We start from the raw sequence: 23,682 nt of genomic DNA, 5'->3' as shown, positions 1-23,682 counted from the left end.
TTCGCAGGTGGGGGTCAGAGGAGGGCAAAGGGAGGCCGGCCAAAGACTAAGGAGGTTGCCGGTGTGCCAATAAGGAGGATCTTGGTCTTGCTGGCATTCAGACAGAGATCATTGGCGGCACACCAGCCCTAAATGGCAGTTAGGCAATCAGAGATGAGAGAGGGAGAGCAGGTGGGTGAGGGAAGCCTCAAGATAAAGTTGTGTTGTCAGCATAGCATTGGAAATTGGAGCAGAAAATGGCAATGCAGTGGGCGAGAGTTGCCAGGTATTGGTTGAAAAGCCAGGGCGGGAGGTTAGACCCATGGGGAACACCACAGGTAGAAAGGACCCAAGTTGAACCTGGGAGGGTAGATCAGAGAGGAAAGAGGTCAGCCAGGCCAGAGCCTGATCAGCGATACCCAGGTTGTCACGGAGACGTGTGAGAGAGAGTGTGAGAGAGTGATTCATTAAATGAGTTTGTAATATTAAATATATGGAAGGCATCCCAAATAGAAAATGAAATGCAGCACTGGGGAAAAAGTAGTCAGCTTGGTAAAAACGCGGGTATTAAAAAAAAAAAACACATTTAAAAAATTGTTTTAAGGAGAACCCAAATGGGCTCTTTACGCAATAATTAACATTAAATGAAGGTGGACAATAATCAATCCCACTAGACACTAAAGCCCCAACGGGGTGGGATTACATGAAGTACTCCACCCAGTTTGGTCCGAGTGGGAACAAGGGTCAAGTGGTCAGTTTGGACCATTGCCTGGCGGTCAATTGGACCGCAGGCGGAAATACATCTGCCAGAAGAGGGAGACCATGTGGAGCCTTCCCACCAGAGTACACATTTGTGGCTTCCTTGAAACCGGCAACAGACCCTGCAAAATATGCTAAGTTTTAGATCAGATGGGAACTTTTCTAAAATGTGGTGTATACATTCTCCTTACCACAGTTCCACAATAGCAAATCAGAATTTGGAGCTGGAAATACAGAGGTAGGCTGAATTAGCACTGGGCACAGGGCAAAGTAATTAGGTTGTCCACTTAGCTCTCATCAGCAGTGCCGAGTCCATGTTCCTCTGGTGGGAACCTGTGTCCAATATCGTAATGGCAACTAGAAAGTGTTCCACACTGCACATCACACCTTAATGCTAGGTATTGTGCAAAAGACAGGACTAGTCTGCATAAATCCTAGGCTGCAGAGAGCTCAAAGTGTCCCAAGTTACAAATTAATTACTTCATCAATCCTGAAGTACTATTCTCGAAAAAGAAAAGTGACCCCCAACTCAGTACTCATGCCCTGGCTACCAGAGTACTCTGAGCACACTTCTGCAACAAACCGAAAACTCCCAGATGCAACTTTTCTAGATGTCTTCACAGTATTTATCCAGAATGATAAGTGGAACACTCTGCACAACCTACGCACCTTTGGCCTGGGTAACCCTCAGAGTACTTGTTGTTCATGCAAGAGCCCAACGCCTCCAGAACAGCTCTGCTTGCAAAATTCTCTGAAGCAATCAACTCCAAGCCAAACTTCTGCCGATGCTTCTCCTTCCTAATAATGTTATACACCTCAAAACACAAGCAGACCAGTAATTAATGAGGTACATCAATCATATGCTTCTACCAACACCTTTATTGTGGCAAACACCATTACCTCTGAATCATTTGTTTCCAACGGCTCCAAAACCATCTTGTTATGTGAGGCCCAGAGACCTTCACCTGTGTGTTCTCCATTCACAACAGGAGTATCAGCCATTTTGAAAAAGCTAGTATCTGAAAGAGACAAAGAAGGAAAAGTTAAATTAAGTGGTGATGCACCGGACTCAAGCTTTGAGGGAAAACATACTGTTTCAAACATCAAACCCACGCCAAAAAACAAGGATCATTGAACCGAAAGCTGCAGTTGGCTACAGGATCACTACAAATCGCTCCTCTCGCAGAGTCAGAACAGGCAGGCGTAGGGCAGCACCAGCTGTAATCAGTCGGATGTACAAAGGTTGTTAGAAAGACCTGCCTCTAAAAGTGCGCTATCCACTTTCCCTTTGTCACGGTACTCTTAGCAGACAATTGGCTATTGCTGCGCCATATCTGCCTGCTATGAATGTACTAAGTGAGTTTGAATGAATGGAGGGGGGCAAAAATAGGATGCTCGTTTATGGCTTGGCAGGCCTCAAAATGTGTACTTGCCACTTACTATTGCGGACTGGCTATGAATTTGACGCTTTGTGAGTAGAAAATGGAGTGTTGAGTGTATGTAGAGAACGAAGGGGGCAGGGGAGGTAAGGAGGAATTTTTAGGACCGTCTATGCTGAAATTTGGACCTGGCTACAAATAGCTTCCAGGCGTCATTTATGTTTGAGAAAAACACACTTTTCCCCATAGGCATCTCCTAGAAATATACTTTTCCTATGTAAAAAAGAACAAAGAAAATAATAATCGCAAACCACTGTGAGAGGCATGGTATCAAGAGATGAGACAGACACAAGTGATACAGTTCAAAAGGGTACAAGTTACTTACCTGTAACTATTGTTCTTCAGCATGGGTCTGGCATGGATTCACGTGCTCATGAATATTCCATCGTCGGGCCGTGAATCCTCGGTATAATTCAAGCTGTCTTTCTCCTCTAAGCCAATCACTGAGCTCTGGGTCATACTGCCCCCAGCCAATGACTGCCCTCTCCCCAAGCTGCTCCTGTGGCAGCCATCTTCAGATTTGGTAAGCACATAAGTGGCAGTATGCCCAAGAGCAGCAGAGGGGACGGCGAGAGGGTTTGCATGTGAATCCATGCCATACCAATGCTGGAGAACAATTGTTAAAGCTAAGTAACTTGTTCCTTCTCCAGAATGGTGTCTGCCATGGATTCACATGCATGAATAAAGAATACATAGCAGTACAACATTACACAACCACGGGAGGTGGCAAGGCTCAACAGAAGCAAAGACTCTTACTGCCGGAACAGGCTCACCTTCAAGCAAACAGGTTGCATAGCACTGCTTGGCCACCCTGGACTCCTCTCTGGAATCCCTGGTGATGCAGTAGAAATGTGTGAAGGTGTGCGTAGACCTCCACGTAGCAGCCCTGCAGATGTCCAGCAGGGGCACACCAGACAGGAATGCCATCGTCGCAGCGATTGCTCTGGTGGAATGGGCTCTTGGACAGCCAGGCAGCTGTCGGTTTGCCAAACGATGACAGTGTGTGAAGATGGCCTCCAGGGGAGGAGCTTAGGCAAAGGACTGTCATTGGATGGGGGCTGTATGACCCAGAGGACAGTTATAGGTTTAGAGGAAAAAATACAGTTGGTAAAAAAATTTTTTTAAAAAAGCTTGAGAATTCCCAGCATGACGACAGAACATTCACGAGCATGTGAATCCATGCCAGACCCACATGCTGGAGAAACACTCCTGTCTCAGTTAGGTCACACAGTGGCTTGTGTTAAATAATGTTGGCGATGGTGTGTGTGGGCCTGCTGGGGGCGTCTGGCTACTGGGGGCTCTCAATGTCCACGGTGGAGGAGCAGACTGGGTACGTGAATAGACAGCCCCGAAAATGAAAAGCAGAGCTCACAGGAGCAGAGGAGGCAGAGGGAGAGCCCCTGTTCTACGATCACAGGGCTGCGAACATTCATCCCTGGATACTGGTAGCCAGGTGCTCGCCTGCCGAGTCGAGGGGAGGCCAGGAGCAGCAGCAGCTAACTTGGCCGTGGGCTGCAGGGTTTTTGGAGCGCAAGGCAAGCCCGGGGGCCCAATTTGGGAACTACTTTACGAAGCATCTTGGAACCCAAGGCATACGGGGTCCTGCTGAGGTAATTCATGGACAGCAGCAATAAAAATGTGGCTGGAGGAGCCGTTTAGGGTACGGACACTGGTGCTGTGAGGGGCTGGCATTCCCTTTGACCACAGGGCAAATTCACCCAGGTGAATCAGATTCTGAGGTGGACTGCAGTGTGTGATATGGACAGGTACAGCCCCTGCCACGTCTCTGGGTGCACAGAGGCGTAGGTCAGAATGGGGAAGCACAACAAAATGGAATCTAAACTTCCCTAAGGCAGCCCCTCACAGGCGAAAATTACAGCCCGGGGTGCACTCAAAATGGAGATGGCTGACCATGGGGCAGAGCCCTCAACGGGCACAAGTAAAGATATCAAGAGTATCCTGACCCAGTTGCAGACAGCGTTTCCACGATAGAGAGCAAAATGGGCACTCACCTGTAAAGTCCATCAAATGCAGGCCCCGCCTCAACAGGCACAGTGACAGGTTAGATGAAATAGTGTCCTCTGCGGCAACAAGGGAGGTGGCCCAGATGAGGAAGGCAGTCAAGGACTTGCAGGAAAAGCAGGAGGACTTGGAGTCCAGATCACGCCAGAACATCAGGATAACTAGGCTCCCGGATGTCACAGGCAGGGCACCCATGGAGCAGCTGGTGGAGTCGCTCTGCAAGTGTTTTTTTTCCCCCTCAGTCTTTGAGGCAGAAAGAGCCCATTGTATTCTATGGCGGCGACCCCCCCCCAGTTCTGGGAGCGCCACCCAGGCCCATCATCGCAAGGCTTTTTAACTATAATGACAGGGATCATGCGCTGCAGAGGTCGAGAAAACTGAACTCCCTCAGCTACTGTGGTGACCAGAAAGGTGCAAGCATCTGGGAAAAACTTTATTGAAGTGAAGAAAAGGCTCAGAGAGAAAGGATTTAAATATGCTATGCTGTTCCAAGCACGCTTACGTGTTAAGCACAATGGCAAGGCCCTCTTCTTTCAATCGTCTGAGGAGGTGACGGACTTCCTGGACACTGCAAAGGAGATTGCTGGGCTGGCAAGGGGCAGAGGTGGGTCATGGGAGGCCCACACACAGAGCCCCGGACTGAAGCTCTGGCCTAGCTGCAACACCCGATTGTGATGTTTCTCGGGAATGTTGTAAGGGGATCAACCTCATGGTTGGCTACTGGGATTAAGGTGGTGGGGTGGCAAGCCTTGTGAGGCTCCCCATGCTATGGCTTTCGGTTGTAATCCGGGTGGTGGGGGGTTATAACTGGCATCTTGGAGTTGTCTGTGGGGGGGGGGGTAGGGAAGGGAGAGGCTATTTTGCTGGCCTGGTTGGTGGGCATTTTAAAGGTTGTCTTGGGCAGGGATGGGCTAGTTCAGACGACATACTGCCCTTAGTCGTTTACTTGCCTCAATGTGGCTGCAAGGAAAGGGGGTGGGGGGCTACTCCCGATCAGGAGTCTCCGGTAGACTAGTCCCGACTGGATGAGTGGAGGGATGCAGGTGGCGGCCTGTGAAGGGACTTGGCTACGCAATACCTGGGTGGTTCTATGCAAGGGTTATTCTCTCACTACAGGGGTAATAGGTGGTTGGGCGTCACGTGCATGATGTGGAACGTTCGTGGTTTGAGTTTTCCCTCAAAAGCGAGAATGGTCCCACTTTACAAGCAGAGGCACCATATGGATATGGTCTTTCTCCAAGAAATGCACCTCACGCTATCAGGAGAGGCAGCATTCGCCAAATCTCAGGGGCGATACAGTTAATTTTATTCATACTCTGGGTACTCTCGAGGGGTGTTTATTCTCATTAGGGGTGCACTGGGTAGTAAGGGGTTCAGATGGCAGAGCCCTGATCCTGGTGGGGCAGGGGCAGATATTCAACTTTGTGAACTACTATAGGACCAAATAGTGACTCTCCAGATGCTCCTGAATTTACACTAGAAACTACATAGAGTTGATCATCTTCCTTTGCAAAAATGGCAACCATCCCCCATTCCCTTTCTCCTGCTTGAGAGAAGAAAAACATACCGCTCTGGTGTTAGATCAATTTTAGGCCCAGTACAATCTTTCAGCCAAATATAACATACTGATGTCATTGTCGACTATGTAATCGTGGACATCTATAGCAGGTCTATTCAGAAACCTGGTATTCAGAAATGCAGCTTTAATGACATTGCTATTTGCTCCATTCGGAGAAGAGAACAGCTTAGCACTACAATTAGTTTGAAATGCTTTAGAGTGAGTCAAGATTGAATTAACAGTAGGCATAACAAGAGTAGTACATTTCAAAGCTGCCGGTTGATTATTACATTCCTCAGCTTGTTTGATTCTAAAGACTGTGTAATCTTTTTCTGTGGCTAATGTGATGGGTCTATATTGTCATTTGACAAAAGTTCACTGGTTTAATCACTAGCAATGCTTAGGTAAGAAGAACAAGTTACTTACCAAACTGGTAACGTTCTTTCGATGGGATGTTCCTCAGACGTAGTCCTCATCTTTGATGTTATCAATTCCAGCTTGCTGGCCTCGAAAAAAAAAGGTCAGTAGAGGGCGCTGCGCGTCGACGTCCCTCGAGTCGGTGTCCCTCGACAGCCTCCGTATCGGCGCCGTCATCATGACTCGCGTAGCGTCCGTTGCTCAGTTCCATTTTGAAGTTCAGATTTGCTTTGCATTAATTGGTTAGTAACCTTGAAGGAGCGTAAATTGCAACTACAAGGGAAGTTTTACTGCGGGGATGGATGGGAGGGGCGATAAGGAATACGTCGGAGGAACATCCCATCGAAAGAACGTTACCAGTTTGGTAAGTAACTTGTTCTTCTAAGGGATTGTGTCCTCCAACGTATTCCTTATCTTTGATACTCGACTCCCATAGCAGTAGTATAAAGAGGTGGTGGGAGTAAAGATGAAGATTTCCCTTTATAAATGTACAGAATGCAACAGAGCTTTCCCAAATCTTGTCTCCTGGCTAGAGAAGGAATCCAGGCTGTACAATTTGTTAAAAGTTGTGTGGACGACCATGTGGCAGCCGCACATATATCTTTAATTGGGACCCCTCTTTGGAGAGCCGAAGAGACTGCGATACCCCTGGTTGAATGGGCTCTAAGATGTTGAGGGGGTTCTTTCCCTGCCAATTTGTAGCATTCTAGAATGGTTAAAATGATCCATCTTGAAATGGTCTATTTTGTGATTGGCAATCCAAATTTGTGCCCTGCAGATCCTACAAACAATTGGTCTGCTTGCCTTATCCTAGCAAGTCTGCTAATATAAAAACTCAAAACCTCAAAGCATGCCTTGGATCCAGCCTGTGTAATCTCTCTTCCTCTTTCCCTGGATGGAGGAGGATAGAACGAAGGTAAGGTTATTTTCTGAGTAATATGGAATTCAGAGACCACCTTTGGGAGAAAATTGGCCTTCACTTGTAAGACAACCTTGTCTTTATGAAAGATTGTATGAGGAGGTTTGCAAGATAGAGCTTGTAATTCACTCACTCTTCTAGCAGAAGTTAAGGCCAATAGAAAGACTGTCTTAAGAGTGAGAAACTTTAGTGAACAAGAATTAAGTGGTTCAAAAAGGAGTACCCATTAGAAACTTTAAGACTAGATTTAGGTCCCACAAAGGAACCTGAAAAGGTTTTGGTGGATAAACATGTGTTAATCCTTTCAGAAATTGGATTACTACTTAGTTTGAAATATGAAGGCTCCTCTGCAGTACACTTAAAGATAGACAGCGCTGCAAGGTACCCCTTGATCGTATCAATTTGAAAATTTGCTAAGTAAAGCAAGAAAGATAACAGTATGGGGTTGCTGGTGGTACTCTCGTTCAGATTGGAGTTGCCATTGTATTTCGGTGCTGGACTGCCCCTGGGCAGGACAAAGACTGATATGCAAATGGATATTTCCCATCTGTGAAAGGCACAGTGAGTAAAAGCAGTGGCTGCGAACTCTCAAGTGGTTAATAACCACTGAACAGGTTATCATGTCTGTTCTTGCGAGAGAGGGGCGCCCGCTACCTTTGTAAAACAAGAAAGATAACACCATTGGTGTATTGCATGAAAAGGGTTCAATATTCTTTTCTCTACACCAGCTGAAAAATTTACTGGCAGCGGTATAAAGTCTTTGTTGCTGGCCTTCTAGCTGAAAGCAACAACTCCATGACATCATCCGGGAGATCCCAATCCTTGTAGCTCAACCTTTCAGAAAGCAAGTGTGAAGGTTGAGGGTTCTGATGTCTGGATGGAGAACCTAACCTCCCTTCTGTGAGAGAAGATCCTCTCTTTGCGGAAGACGAATCGGAGGACAGATGGACATGTCCAGAAGGTCCAGGTACCACGTTCTCCTGGCCCAATACGGGGCAATTAGGATCATGGCTTTCCGGAATCTTCTCAACCTCTTGATCATTTAAGGAATGACAGGGACTCGAGGAAATGCATACAGAAGTGAAAACTCCCAGTCCACTACGAACGCGTCCTCTAGAGCTCCTCTCGGGGGAAATTCAACAAAACTGATCACACTTCCTGTTGATGTTGGTGGCGAACAGATCCACTTGAGGGGTTACCCAAAGGGTGAAGATCTCTTGAAGGACTTACTGAGCTAGCTCCCACTCGTGGGAGACTGCTCTGCTTGCTCAGAGCGTCCGCCGTAAAATTCTTCTCTCTGGCTAAGGGAACTGCTGATAGAGAGATTCCTTCTTGAATTGCCCAAAACCAAAGCTGCATTGCCTCTCTGCACAGTGGCAGTGACCCTACGCCTCCTCTTTTGTTGAGGTAGTGCATGGCCACTGTGTTGTCCGTCGTTATCAGGACATTCTTTCCCTGTACTGATGGCAGAAAAGCTTTCAGCACTAATCTGATTGCTCTCAGCTCCAACAGGTTGATGTGCAGTCTGGACTCCGATGGAGACCAAAGAACGCTGATGGTCAAGTCGTTGACATGGGCTCCCCACCCCGTGAGAGGCATCCGTGACTACTGTTTTCTCCAGCCATGGTTGCCAAAACTGTTCTCCTTTCAAAATGTTCTCCCGACAGGCCTACCACTGAAGGTCACGAGCTACTCTGTCCGGGACTTGTAGGAGATCTGACATTCTTCCTGAGAATTGCGTGGGTTCTTAGTGCCCACTGGAGGGATCTCATTCTCAGGCGAGCCTCTGGCACTAGGAAGATGCATGATGCCATGAGGCCTAGCAACCTCAAAGTCGAAGGCTGGTAGACGTTGGGCATTTTGAAACTTGGTGACCATCTGTAGAATATCTTGAGCCCTCAACTCTGGTGGCAAGGCTTTTCTCCAGGAAGTGTCCAGGACTGCTCCAATGAACTGGAGTCTCTGTGATGGTATCATCTGTGACTACTTTAAGTTGAGGGAGAAGCCCAGCTTGTGAAGGAAGTGGCAGACATAATCTAGCTGGATCTGAGCTTGTTCCGAAGATACTGCTCTGATCAACCAGTCGTCCAGGTAGGGGTAGACATGGATCCCTTCCCTCCTTAGACTTGCAGCCACTACCGACATTAGCTTGGTAAAGACCCTCGGGCTGAGGTCAGCCCAAATGGCAGAACTCGAAATTGATAGTGAGAGTTAACAATTGCGAACCTCAGGTATTTCCTGTGTTTGAGATGGATTGGCACATGGAAGAACAAGCTCTTACCTGGTAACGTTCTTTCGATGGGATGGTCCGACGACGTATTCCATATCTATGACAGACTCCCAAAGCAGTACCAACGTATGGAGGAGGGAAAAAGAATTTAGAATATAGAAATGTAGAATGTCCAAGCAAATTGCAGAGTAAAGGACCGCCTTGCCAAAAGCCAGATCCTGCCCATGGATAGAATCTAGGGAGTAGTGTCGTACAAAAGTATGGACCAAAGCCCATGTGGCTGCTTCACAGATGTTACGAATAGGGATACCCCTCTGCAAGGCACTAGAGGCAGCCATACCCCTAGTAGACTGGGCCAGTAAGCCAACCGGAGGGTCCTTAATTGACAAGATAATCCATCTAGACAAAGTCTGCTTAGTCACAGCTTGTCCCAAACGCCTTCCAGCGTAACTAATAAAGAGCTGATCGTCCACTCTGACCCGGGACATGTGTGAAATGTAGAAACTTAAAGCTCTCCTAGGATCCAACCTATGGAGCCTCTCCTCTTCCTTACCAGGATATGGAGGAGGATAAAATGCAGTGGAACAACATTCTGGCTTAAATTAAATTCCGACACCACCTTCGGAAGAAAGGAAGGACGAACTCTAAGGACAACCCTGTCCTTATGAAACACAGTGAAGGGTGGCTTAACTGAAAGTGCCTGCAACTCACTCACTCTGCAGTTTTAAGGGTTAACAGCCTCAAAGGACAAGAATGTAAAGGCTCAAACAGAGCACCCATAAGGAATTTCAGAACAAGGTTCAAATCCTAACCAGGCACCTGGAAAGGGGACAGCGGAAACACATTAGTGAGTCCGTTGAGAAATCAAAGGAATTTTGAAATAGGAAAACTCCTCAGACGAGCGTTTAAATATAGACAGCGCCGCCAGGTAACCTTTAACAGTACACACTTGCAGGCCCCTGTGGGCCAACGAAAGCAAAAAGACAGAACCACAGGAATGTCACATGAAAAAGGATCCACATTCTGAACCCTGCACCAGTCGCAGAACTTTCTCCAACGGCAACGGTACAGGGACTTAGTCGCCGGCCGCCTGGCCGAAAACAGCACCTCCATCACGTCTTCAGGGAGGTCCCAATCCTTGTACCTCAACCTTTCAGAAGCCAAGCGTGAAGGTTGAGGGACCGGACCTCTGGATGGAGAACCTGACCCCCCCCTCCCTTGAGAGCAGATCGTCTCGGTAGGGAAGACGACGTGGAGGGCAGATGGAGAAGTCGAGAAGGTCCGAGTACCACGTCCTTGGGGACCATGCCGGAGCAATGAGGATCATCTGGGAACCGAACCTCTGTAGCCTCCGCAGCACTTGCGGGATGACGGAGACTGGAGGAAACGCATACAGCAGTGGGAAGGACCACTCCACCACGAACGCGTCCTCTAAGGCTCCTTTTGGAGGAAATTCCCACAAGCAGAACCTTTCGCACTTCCGGTTGACACTGGAGGCGAAGAGATCCACTTGAGGGGTCCACGAAAGGGCGAAGATCTCCAGACGAACCTCCTGAGCCAGCTCCCACTTGTGAGAGCTCACGCTCTGCCTGCTCAGAGCGTCCGCTGTCTCGTTTTCGTCTCCGGCCAGATGAACTGCCGAGATCGAAACTTCCTGCTGAATGGCCCAGGACCCGAGCTGCATCGCCTCCCTGCACAGAGGAAGTGACCCTGCCCCCCCCCCCCCCTTTTTGTTGAGGTAGTGCATGGCCACTGTGTTGTCTGTCAGAATCAGGACATTCTTCCCTCGCACAGTCGGCAGAAAAGCCTTCAGGGCAAGCCTGGCGGCCCGCAGCTCCAACTGATTGATATGGAGTCTGGACTCCGACGGAGACCAACGACCGCCGACTGTCAACTCGTTGGCATGAGCTCCCATCCCGTGAGGGATGCGTCTGTCACGATAGTCCCCTCGGGCCAGGGCAGCCAAAATGGAGCCCCCCCTCATCAGATTGCCTTTGACGGCCCACCACAGATGGTCCTGGCCGACCGAGGGCGGAACCTGAACAGGGTCCGACATCCTGCCAGAGGACTGACCACTGGAGCTTGAGGACCCATTGCAGAGATCTCATCCGCAACCTGGCCTCTGGCACCAGAAGAATACAGGATGCCATGAGGCCGAGCAACCTCAAGAACTCGAACGCCGGGAGCGTCTGGGCAAGTTGAAACTTGTGCACCATCTGCTGAATGTGAAGAGCCCTCACCTGGGGAGGGAAACACTGCCCCAGGGATGTGTCGAGCACTGCTCTGATGTATTGGAGCCGCTGTGTTGGCGTCAAGTGGGACTTCAAGTTGAGGGAGAAGCCCAGCTTGTGAAGGGAATAGCAGGTGATGGGCAGATGATCCAGTTCTTGCTTGGGAGAGCGCACCCTGATCAACCAATCGTCCAGGTAGGGGTAGACGTGAATCCCCCCCTTTCCTGAGATACGCTACCACCACCACCACCAGCACCAGCATGAGCTTGGTGAAGACCCTCGGGCGGAGGTCAATCCGAACGGCAGGAACCGAAACTGAAAGTGCGAGACGCCAACCGCGAACCTCAGGTACTTCTTGTGCTTTGGATGGATCGGCACATGAAAATAAGCGTCCGCGAGGTCGAGAGACACCAACCAGTCCTGAAGTTGAAGGGCCTGGAGGACTTGAGATAGAGTAACCATCTTGAACTTGTCCTTCCTGAGGAGTTTGTTCAAACCGCGCAAGTCCATAATGGGTCTCAATCCCCCGTCTTTCTTCGAAAGGGCAATACCATCCCTTGTTCCTCTCCGCTCCAGGCACCAGTTCTATGGCGCCTTTCTCCAGCAGGGATTGAATTTCCTGCGCAAAGAGCAGATCCGGACTCTTTAAAGAGATTCCCTGGTGGATTGTCGCGAGGCCTCTGCCGGAAAGGAAGACAGTAGCCGTGGGCTAGGATCTCCAGAAACCACATCTGAAGTAATGGCACGCCATTCTACAAGATGCTGCGCCAGCCTTCCCCCAACCGGCGAACCATGGGACATGGCCTCATGACTGAGCTGAAGCGGCTGCAGCAGTGCCTGAGGGCAAAGAGGCAACAGCCCGAGCGGCCTTGGCACCTCGAGTACCCAGTTTTCCACCTCTGGCCCTCCTACGGTGCTCCCTTTGACTAGAAGCTCCTCTCAATTTACTAAAGGACGAGTAATATCGAAAGGAACCTCCCCTCTATTGTTGTCCCCTAGGACGAAAAGGCCGAGGTTGGCGAACTGCAGCGCCCAACGACTTTGCTGCAGCTTTGGAGGTCTGCAACCTCTCAAGGCTCTCGTCAGCCTTGCTGCCAAAGAGATGGTCACCATCAAAAGGGCATGTTGAGGAGCCGAGCTTGCACATCAGGAGCAAACCCAGACTTCCGCAACCACGCAAACCTGCGTATTACAGTGCCTGCCGGCATGGACCGGCTGACGCAATCAACCATGTCCAGACCCGACTGAACGGACTCACCCATGGCATCCTTGCCATCCTGCACGATAGCCAGAAAACCATCCCGTTCCTCCCCTTCGGGAATATGATCAGCTGCTAAGGAGATACAGTTCCACAGAGTGTGCGTGAAACGAGACAAGGGACAAACGGAGTTGGCAGCCTGAAGCACCATACCCGAGAAGAAAACACCTTCGCCCAGCCGTCAAAACGTTTGTCGTCCCTATCAGGAGGGATGGTAGGGTACGACGCCTGTTTTGCGGGGGCCGTAGCCGCCTGCACCACCAAACTCTCCAGGGTGAGGTGTGTGGTCAAGTATCAGGGGTCGCCACTGGCTGGGTGATATTTCTTCGGCAAGGACTTGCTCACTGCCGGGAGACTCTCCGGAGAAGTCCAAGCCGCAGCCACCCTTCTCTGCAAGGCCATATGTAATGGCAGTACCGGATCAGTTGGTGGACCTTGGTCGAGGACATCAGTCAGATCATCCTGCTGAAAATCCCAGGGGGGGCAGACCACCCCAGGTAATCCGTGACCCTCGACATCAGGCGCCTGTAAGAGGAGTCGGCATGCGTGCCAGGCTCAGGCCTACCAAACTCCACCTCCAGAGGTGTGCAACGAATGGCGCAGGTCCTGAAGTTGGCTGGGACCAGAAAGCAGGTCATCAGGAACCTCACCTTCCTCAGACCCCTCAAACACCTCAGAAATATAATCCAGAGGCTGGAAAGAGGGGACAGAAAATGGAACAAAGACATGTTTTGCCTTGGCCAGAGCATTTCTGGGGGGTTCCACCGTGCCACGGGGTACCCCGACAAAGCCACCTCGAAAGGCGCCGATGGAATTGACGTAGAGCGCAGCGCCAACAGCGTTGACACGGGCCTTGAGGGCGGAGCCCCGAGCGTGTCTCGACAGCCTGGGCGCCGATGGCGTCGACAACCTCCTCAGAGGCGGAGCCTCGAGAGTCCGACGACAACCTCGGCGCCGCCGATGTCTTCTTTGAAGACTTCACAGGTTCTCGCGGTCTCGAGGGCATTGAGGACCGGGACCTGGAACAGGCATGCCTAGAGCGACCATCCTTGTCCGACCGGGACCTCGAAGGCACCCGGTGGTCGCGACGACTGCTCGAGCCCGAAGGCGGACGGCCGGCGTCCTCAGACGGCATGGACGGACCGGAGCCCTGTGATTGAAAAATCGCCAACATCTCCTTTCGTAAGGAATCCCATTCCTCAGGAGTGGAATGCTTGTTGGGACAAGCAACCCGCCGACGGGCGAGTCATCGGACGAGGACAGCGACCTGTGACAGTGCTTCCTTGAGTGCCTCGAAGAGGCAGAGGAATGGCAGGACCGACTCCCAGACCGAGAACCCCCAGACTCACGACGACGATGTGTAGAGTCGCCCCTCGAATCATCCGTTGAAAGACCAGTGGACCGTGACTTCCGGGGCTTGGCCACCTTCCGGACCGCCAGCTTCTTCTTACGCTCCCGCAAGGCCTTCAATGTGAGCGATTGACAGTCGACACAGTCAGTCTTCCGTATCATGGTCCTCCACGAGGCACGCGTCTTGCGTGTCCGTCAGCGACATCTTGGACCTGCACACCGGACACTTCTTAAACCCGGACCGCGGGTGGAAGAAGCCGGAGACATCATACAATACGAAGAAACAGGTTCGAAGAACCGAAAAAACAGGATTCAGTAGAATCAAGGCGCGCTGAGATCTCCAAAGTGAACACATTTGCAGAAAAAAAACAGAACCGAGGCTACAGGCGTCGTGCGTCCTACTTAGAACATCCGGTGATGTCGGCTCGACGGAGGCCCTCGAGGACGGCGTATCGATCGACGCAGGAAGATTTTCCGAAGCAGCTCAGCTGTGGTGATTACTGTCATAGATATGGACGTCGGAGGACCCAATCCCCTCGAAATAAGCATCCTGAAGGTCTAGAGATACCAACCAGTCCTGAAGCTGGAGGGCCTGAAGGATCTGAGAAAGGGTTACCATCTTGAACTTGTCTTTCCTGAGGAATTTGGTCAATTCTCGCAAGTCCAAGATGGGTCTCAGTCATCCGTCCTTCTTTGGTACTAGGTAGTAGGGGGAATGCCAACCCTTGTTCCTCTCCGCTAAGGGTGCCGGTTCTTTGGCACCCTTCTCTAGCAGATCCAAAATCTCCTGCAGAAGGAGCGGGTCTGGAAGTTTCAAAGAGTTGTTCCCCGGTAGATGACTGAGGAGTGTGTAGGAAGGTCAGTAAGTAACCTTGGGCAACTGTCTCCAATGCCCAAGCATCTGACGCAATAGCCTGCCATTCGGCCAGATGTTGAGTTAACGTGCCCCCTACTGGTGTCTTGTGAGGGGAGACCTCAGAGGGGTTTAAAAGCGGCTGAGGCAGATGCCGAGGGTAAAGTGGCTCCTGCTGCTGCGGCATTTGTACCTTTGACCGGTCCATCACGGGTGAATCGTTTCTGGCCCCTTTGAGCTGGCTGTCCTCTGCCTCTTCCGAATGAGGATTAAAAAAAACGAACGGACCTACCCCGCCAGGAAGTTCCTGAGGGGCGATTTGGAGTCTGCCGGATTGCGGCCCCAAGGGATTTCGCTGCTGCCTTGGATGTTTGTAATCTCTCCAGGCTGTCATCAGCCCTTTTTTCCAAATAAAGAAGTGCCGTCAAAGGGCATGATCAGAAGTCTGGCTTGTACACTGAAGCAAAACCAGACTTCCGCAACCACGCAAATCTGCGGATTGTGGTACTTGCCGCCATGGCCCTGCTGATAATATCAGCAGAATCAACGCCTTTTTGGAGAGAGTAGCACATTGCATCGTTTCCATCCCTGAGGTTTAAGAATGCATCCCTTTTTTCTCCTTCTGGGAGACAGTCAGCCGCAGATGAAGCACACTCCCAAAGTGTGTGGCTGAATCCTGCTAGCGTGCAAGTGGCGTCGATAGACTTAAGTGCCATACTACATGCCGAAAAGACTTTTTGACATGGCATCAAATCTTTCATCATCCCTGTCCTGTGGAATAGTAGGGTATGACGACTTACTGTTAGATGAAGTCGCTGCTTGTACAACTAAACTCTCTGGAGTAGGCTGCTTGCTCAGATATTCAGGATCTGAAGCTGATACTCTATTTAGCAGAACGTTTTTTTATTTACTGCAGGGGTTTCCCAATTAGCAGATATTTTTCTTTGCAGAGCAGTATGAAAAGGAACAGTATCCTCCTGTGGACCTTTATCTAAAATATCAGTAAGGTCATCCTGCTGAAAAGAAGGTGTAGTTGTAGTACATCCCATGAATTCAATTGTTCTGGCCATCAGAACCCGATAACGAGTCTCGGCATGCTTTCCAGGGTCTGGTTTAGCAAACTACTTCTGGAGACGTATCTAAACCACTTGCCTCATGTAGAGACTCTTGAAGGTCTTCTAACCTGTTCTCCTCAGAGATTAATTCCTCTGGCATGGATATTGTAGTCCATTGCAAACCAAAGAGTCTTTCATTGTCGGAATCCTCCCCTTCCTCATATATATAGGACAAGGCTCTAAAGTAGTCAGACCTAGGATATGGTTTAAAACCCATTTCTAGAGAAGGAGCTAAATTTGTTGTCACTGCCTGAGAAAACATCGAAGTTGTCGACGTGGACGGCATAGGCTTCGACAATCCTGAAAAGGGCGTCGAAAAAGTTTGCAATGACCTTGTTGCACTCGAGAGGATCGGAATCCTACTCGGCGTCTTCGAGATCGTTGATGGCATCCTCAGCGTCATGGTCGGAGCTTTAGACACCTCTACTGCCTGTGACGTAGTGACAGTTGTAGATTTGTCTTTCATCGGGATCGATAGTGGCGTCGAAGACGGCGTCGATGAAACAGATTTATGCGTCGAAGGGCCCTTCGACAAAGGAGTCGATGAAGCAGATTTGTGAGTCGAAAGAATCTTCGACGACAGTGGCGATGATGCAGTCTTATTGCCTTTACTCGAGGGTTCACGACGCTCTCGTACTTTCTCTCACCGGGTTCAACAACTCGCAGCGTTTTGATTTTTCGGGTCTTTCACCCAGGGTATACGTCTCTGAAGGGGTCGAGGCCGCTTTCTCGAAGATGCTAAGCATTTTTTTTTTTACAGAATTCCTCCCACTTAGCCGGAGAGCTGTGTTTCGTGGAGCAGGTGACCCTTTCTGGGGAAGTAGAGGAAGAGGGAGATCTACGACGCCTCTTCTTAGTTCGTTTTGATCTCGAAGACTGATGAGAACCGCTGCGAGATCTTGAACGGGAATGTTTCTTTCATCGACGAGGAGATGAATGTCTCGACTCAGTCGAAGAAACTTCGAGGGAGTAGAAGTTTTAAAGCCCTTACCTCTTTCTAACTTCCCCTTACGCTCCTTCAAGGCTTTCGCCGTCATGGACATACAGTCCTCACATTCCAACAGTGATGCTCCGATCCCAGGCACCACAAACAGATCCTGCGAGGATCCGTTAACGACATTTTCTTCCCACAGTCAACATTTCTTGAAACCGGACCGTGGAGTCGATGGTTCAGATGAAGACGCCATCGTGTAATGGTAATCTTCGAAGAATAAGAAGATTTTTCTGAAGAAAGGAACCTAGCGTTACGTCTCCGAGGCCCACGAAGGGCGGAAAAAAGAACTGAGCAACGGACGCTGCGCAAGTCTTTATACTCATGACGTCGGCGCCAATACGGAGACCGTCAAGGGACACCGACTCGAGGGACGTCGACACAGAGCGCCCTCTACTGAAAAATAATTGAGGCCAGCAACCTGTAATGGATAACATCAAAGATAAGAAATACGTCGGAGGACACAATCCCTTCGAAAAAGTGTTACTAGAGCTAGATAGAAAGATATTAACACCATGTGAATCATCAAGTGGATGTTTGTGAGTAGCGTCATGAGGCAAAGAGGGAGTCTAATGCATAGTAGGCTGGTTTCCTTAAAGACTAGCATCTGATTTACATGGCAGGGCTGTCGTAAATGTCCATGCAGTCCTGAATAATCAAAGGGTTGGGTGGTGGTTGGTCGGCACTGGCTAACTGACCTTAATCTTCAGTATCCTTCCTTCAACACATTCACTGAAGCAGGAAAGGGGAGGGGGGGCGGGTTTATCTGGCATCAAGGAATCAGACTCAGTTTAGCAGCGAGTTATTTGCCTACAATAGCCACCCGGGAGGCTTTTTGTGCAGAAGCCCGAGTCCCACAAGGTATCCCATGATTGTGGCAATAAGAGTATAGCAAAAGTATAGCCCTGCAAGGTTAAAGCAATAATACCTAGTACCAGGCCACCATAATTCTGGAGAACAGCAATACTCCGAGGTTAGCCAAACCCAATCAAGGTAAGCTTGGAGAGCGGTCAAGTCTTATTCCGGTCAAGTCTTATTCTCAGGAGAAAGTGAGCGGGGTCAGGGATACACAACGAATCCACACAGTGAAGCACACACTTCAATTTAGCAAGTATACAAATACTCTATTATAGGCCCAAAAACACACCAAGAAATGAAAACTGTAGGTAGCAATATCACAACACTCAATTATCAAACATATATAGAGTCACCTTTGGGTTTGTACGAATGCATACAATAACTTGGTAAAAGAAGGCAATTACTGACACAGTAGAATGAAACCAGTTCACAAGAATTATACCCAATCGTTCCAAGTTCAATCCCCATGATGTATGGGGCCACGTGCCAAAAAAAGTCACAAGGTGTCTTCATAGGATAGGGGACTGATGTAGGCAGAGTTCTTGTGGTGGTGAAAAATGTTCCAGAAGATACTTCAACAATGTTACAAGTCAGTAAAATAATTTCCCCATCTTAAAAAAAAAGGGTACAGTTTTTAGATCAAACTGCAATAGAATGAAATAAACCAAAGTTTATTCTTGGGGAAGATAGGGAGGGACAGCAGAATATTTTGCAAGTATTCAGACTGACCCCCACCCACTCCCAAACTCAGATTTTCCCAGTTGACTTGGTGGGTAGAGTATGGGGGAGCAGGTCGCGGGCTGACTGTTTTCCTGTCGTTCATTCCGGTGTAGGATATCTATGGGTTGTGGGTCTGAGGATTTCTCCGGTCAGCTGCTGGTGCAGAATGCAACCCTGGGCGAAGAAAAAAGCAGGATTCAATGGTGCAGGATTCTTCTAGACATCTCACAGGACGCAGGGAAGAGACTTCTGCTGCTGGTGACTGCATGTCTGGGGAGGATAGCTCAGCGGCAACGTGCTCACTATGGAAGTAAGACGACACAGAGCAACACAGGTTCGATCCCCAGGTCCGCGCTTAGAAACCTCTGTGTATTAAGCGCTTTATTTATAACCCATCATATCATATCACAGCCACGATGGCAGGCGTCTCGCAGTTGAAGACCTTCCAGGACAGGATTCTTGATGCTGGGAAGCTGAAACTTGGCAGGAAGGAGACTTGTTGCACGAGCTGGCGACCACCGATGGTCCGGCGAAAACACAGAACAGCAATGCTTCTGGCGAGGTAGCCCACTGGAGAGCTGTTCAGTCCACTGGGTGGTCCAGGGACACTTCTGACACCTCTGGGCAGCTGCATCCTTGAGCATGCAGTAGCGTCGAGACTGGTTGGTCCCACCAGTCCAAGGTGGAAAACACTGCAGAGGGCCTTCGCAGATCAGGTAGTGCAGCACCGGGTCAATCGCAGGAAGGGATGCAAAGCCTCTTTGGGAGTCGTCCACGATCTTCAGTCAGCTGCCCTTCTACACATGATACTTGGCTCCAACACTGATCTGAAGAAATCGCACCAGAATTCCTCTTATCCTAAATCCTGGCTGCAAGCAAGTCCAAGCCCATGTAAGGATGGAAGGATCTTTCTAGACCCCCCCTGACATTCCTACGTGAAATGGATCTTGCGTTTACCCAAATGGAGGGAGACGTCCACACGTCTATCAATTCTAATAATTCGGCCTTCGTATAGTCACAAAAAGATGAGACAAAGCCATTTGGTGAGACCTGCAGACTCCATTTTGGGTGACCCAGAAACAACATCTTTTTCTAGGCCCCGATAGGATTTCGCAAAAGCAGTCTCTCCCTCTGCCCAGCACACAGCCAGCCCTGCCAACCCCCTCCTCTACCGCCTTGAGAAAGCTCTGCTCAGACCCATTTCTCACGTAAGTTCTTGGCCACGTATTGTTGCAAATACTCTGTATCTTTCTCTCTTCCTCTGAGCTTGTTGCCCTGTGTGCGACCGGAGTAAGCTCTGGCCTGCGTGCCCATCCGTCTCCACAAACCCGCCTGTGCCACCCCGACCCCCACCTTTGGAAGTTACAGCTCACAGACCCTTTGCCGACATTCCCCTCTCCCACTTTGAAGTAACTGCTGGATGACCCTTCCCCTCCGGACCTCCCTCAATGGCCCACCATATATCCTTCTGAAAACCCAACACCCACCTATCCACTCGTTTGAATATTGAGGCACCAGGGGGGGGGGGGGGGGGGTCTGAGTAGACCACAAATACGGCCTTAAAATAAGACATCTGAAACGAGGGCACAAGGTACCCGTGCCCACATGAAGACATGGGTCAGAATGTACATATATTTATCCACATTTATAGCCCCCTCCATTAGAATAACGAGCCCATTTCGAACATTCTTTTGCATGCCAATGGTAATTGTCTAGTTTAGATTAGCTAGAAGAATGGCATCTCGTGAACCAATTTCGACCTTCACCCTGCAGAGATGAGCCCAGCTGACCACGTGCTGCGAGAATGACACCCGTGCCACAGCCAATCCTGCACGGTCAGCACCTACAGTTCAATATAGTACTGAAAATTGAACCCAATGATATTGTAGAGTTTGGTATTTGGAATATAATGTCATCAATGACGCTACTTTTCCTTAGAATGTGCTGCCTGTGTAATGTCGGGCAGAGCGCTCTCCGGGCAACAGAGGTCTCTGTATGCACAATTATATTGATATAAATTTTGTTCAACTTGCAATACATCTCCTGGTCTCATTCCTTACAGGGGTGCATCCTTTATTTGGTTTTTGCATCGTGTTGGGCCCAGGCACCTTCAAAGTGGTGACCAGCCGATGTGTTATTTCTTGACTCACACCCCCCCCATACTTTGCGGCGAGATCCAGTGCTTCCCCAGGAGGATCAGATGCCACCTACGGCTTGCAAACATCCACAAAAAGCATACGCTTCTGAGCAGGTTCTGTGGGTCCCAGCTTTGCGAATACCCAACTGCTCGCAGGAGCCGGGCAGGGTCTGAAGCAGGGAGGGCCCCCCACCCCCTTTCTGGATAGACCGCGAACGGAGGCCCTCGGAATACCACGGATATGTGAGTATTGATTGCAGGAAGAATTAAAGGTGGGAAGTATAAAGGGTATGGGGGCAGATTTAATGAGGGGAACAGCCTTATGGGTTAGGTGGTGTACGAATGAATAGAGTGATTATTTTTCTTCGATGGTCATTAGGATTCTATTTGAATAAGGTGATGAAATATGAGGAGACACAGGAACCTAGCTCCAAAAGGGGGTGGAAGGGGGCGCTGCATAGTACTGTCCCGACCAATGCAGGAATATAAGTGGAGAATAAGGATAAAGTAGGAGCCTCACATATTTAGAGGGCTTGTGAACATAGCAACAGTTTTTTTCCTCTTAAGTAGTCTATAATCTTTTGGAGGAAGGCCCAGCAGGGGCGGAATTGATGTGAATGGTGGAAATGTGCAGGGAAACAGATCTCTAATTAATAAAGGGTTAGGGTTTATGGGACAGATTAAAGGTTTCATGTTTTTTGTTCAACATTGTTAGTAAAATGTGTCTGTCCATTATGTTGATTATCATTGCAATGCATAAGTAATTGATCTATTCATGAAAATTGGAACCACAAGTGTAATATCTAAGGTTGAAAGCTAGTGCTGCAAGCACATAGGTGCACACACTTGAGAAGAAAAATAGCGACACCATGGGCTTAGACACCGCTCTCGCATATCTGTAAGCACCGCCCTTGTTATAGCGACAAAATAAATAATATCATGGGCAATGGATAACGGAAGTGAAAGAAGAGGGGCAACCCTGGGTCTGGCCAGAAGAGGTCTTTCGATAAAGTGGTGTTAGAGCATGTAGAAACATATTTTATGGCCAAATATAAAGGGAAAAAGCTCCGAAAGAGACACAATGTATTAGATTTATGGAAGATATTTGAAGAAACGCCTACTACAAATAATAAAGCGAAGGAACCAGAGGCCCTAGTAGTACCAAAGGATGAGGGAGGGGAAAAGGAAAAGGCAGGGGCAGAAGCAAAAACGAATTGTGCCCACTGCTCACCAGACCCGCTGAAGGGTATTGTGACCTTTTTTTTTTTTTAATATACCACAACCAAGTGCTCCGCCCACCCCAGCAGCTGCACCACCTCCCCTGCATGTCCCAGATAACCCCACAGGTGCCCGGGATTTAGAAATATTAATGACAAACACACAGGCCGAGTTAACACGACTACGGACACCCTGTGAAACCACATTGCCAACTCCAGGGGAGGGCAGCCGCAGCTGCCGCCCCCATTACAAAGCTCCACTGCACTGCCAGAAGATGAGTGGAAATCTAGAGATTACACCAATCAGGAATGTTCGGGTAGAACGAGAGGGAGAGACAATGAGTGTGGGGTATGACACGGTAGCATCAGACGGGGAAGAGGAATTTTGATGAGTTAGAAGAGGGATCAGTGGGAGGGACACAACAGATCAAATGGGCAATGCCACAGGGAAAAGAGACAGGAGAAGAGGGTTGGGAAGGAAGGCTATGCAATGGCAATAGCAAAAAAGAAAGGAGTAAAGGGAAGGGAAGGCGAGGTCAAAACTGAAAATGACCCTCATTGGTGCCGGGCGTCCTCATTACATCCCTTGGGCACTGATGGATATAGCTAATTTACTAAAGGCACTGCCTCCACTTTGAGGGGGGTGGGTGGGAGGGGAGGCGGGAAAATTGATATATGCTTTAGAGAAAAACTCAGTAGGGTTCCCCCTAGCAATTGGGATATAAAAAGCCTCTTGGTATTGGCAGTGGGTGACCAAGAAGGCGAGTGTCGGTGAAGACAGGGTTCCCGGTTGTAACAATGGGCATGGCGGGGCATCCTTTAATAAGGAAAGAGCACAGGTGTGGGATGCTCTGTGGAGGACCGTCCCCGAGACACCAGATTTACACTTGGTGATGCAATGCACTATGGGTGATGAGGAAGAGGCTCCGCAGTTCATTCTACGGATGGAGGCTATGTGGCGGGCGAAGACGGGTACAGCGTGGGACCAATCCACCTCCCTGTTATACTTAATTATCAAAAAAGCCCCCCAAAAGAGGTACAGAAGGCCCTTGATAAAACTGCTGGGATAGAAGCCAAAGGCTGGCCATAAATTCAGAGTATAATAGTACACCACTGTAGGAGGATCAAAGAGAGAAAAATGTAAAAAGGCACAAAGAAGATTAGCAGACGAAGCAAAATTGGTACACAGCAAGTTAGTGAAGGTCACGGCATTAAGTGCAGGACCGCCCCACAAATGGCAGGCAGATGAAGGGGAGGGAGCAGTAGCATTACAGGCCAGAATGTAATCTACATGGGTGGACAATGGCCAAGAGCAGTGGGGAAGAGAGGAACAATACAGCGGACACCAGTGGCAGGGAAGGCCTGCAAGAGGAAGAGGTAGGTACAGAGGGCAGCGCGGAAGAGCGTATGGAGTGCCGGGACCGAGGGGAGGAGGGCAAGGTGCAGGTTGGTCGTGCAGATGGTGTGGCCACTTTGCTAGGGAATGTGTACCATGGCCAATTATCAAAATAATCAGAGACACCAATATGGGCAACCGCACTCAGGGAGGCCCTATAGGCTGTCAATGGGGAGGGGGGGGTACGACCAGGGCGAACAGAACGATAACCGGTACACGGCATCACCCAATTT

General features: G+C 49.4%; 1 protein-coding gene across 2 annotated transcripts in view; it reads right to left on the bottom strand.

Annotated features, from left to right (window-relative positions):
• SHMT1 (serine hydroxymethyltransferase 1) overlaps nucleotides 1-23,682 on the bottom strand; it is a 451,377-nt gene that overhangs the window by 369,182 nt on the left and 58,513 nt on the right. For both annotated transcript variants that reach the window (XM_069645688.1, XM_069645689.1), the window contains exons 2-3: nucleotides 1,639-1,757; nucleotides 1,408-1,553 (exon numbers count right to left, since the gene is read on the bottom strand). In XM_069645688.1, the coding sequence (XP_069501789.1) occupies nucleotides 1,408-1,553; nucleotides 1,639-1,740 (248 nt within the window). In that variant the 5' untranslated portion in view covers nucleotides 1,741-1,757. The remainder of the gene's footprint in view (nucleotides 1-1,407; nucleotides 1,554-1,638; nucleotides 1,758-23,682) is intronic.

This window comes from Ambystoma mexicanum, chromosome 2p (assembly GCF_040938575.1).
Source record: "Ambystoma mexicanum isolate Mex_15411 chromosome 2p, UKY_AmexF1_1, whole genome shotgun sequence".
NCBI lineage: Eukaryota > Metazoa > Chordata > Amphibia > Caudata > Ambystomatidae > Ambystoma > Ambystoma mexicanum.
This window is presented reverse-complemented; position numbering and strand designations above follow the sequence as displayed.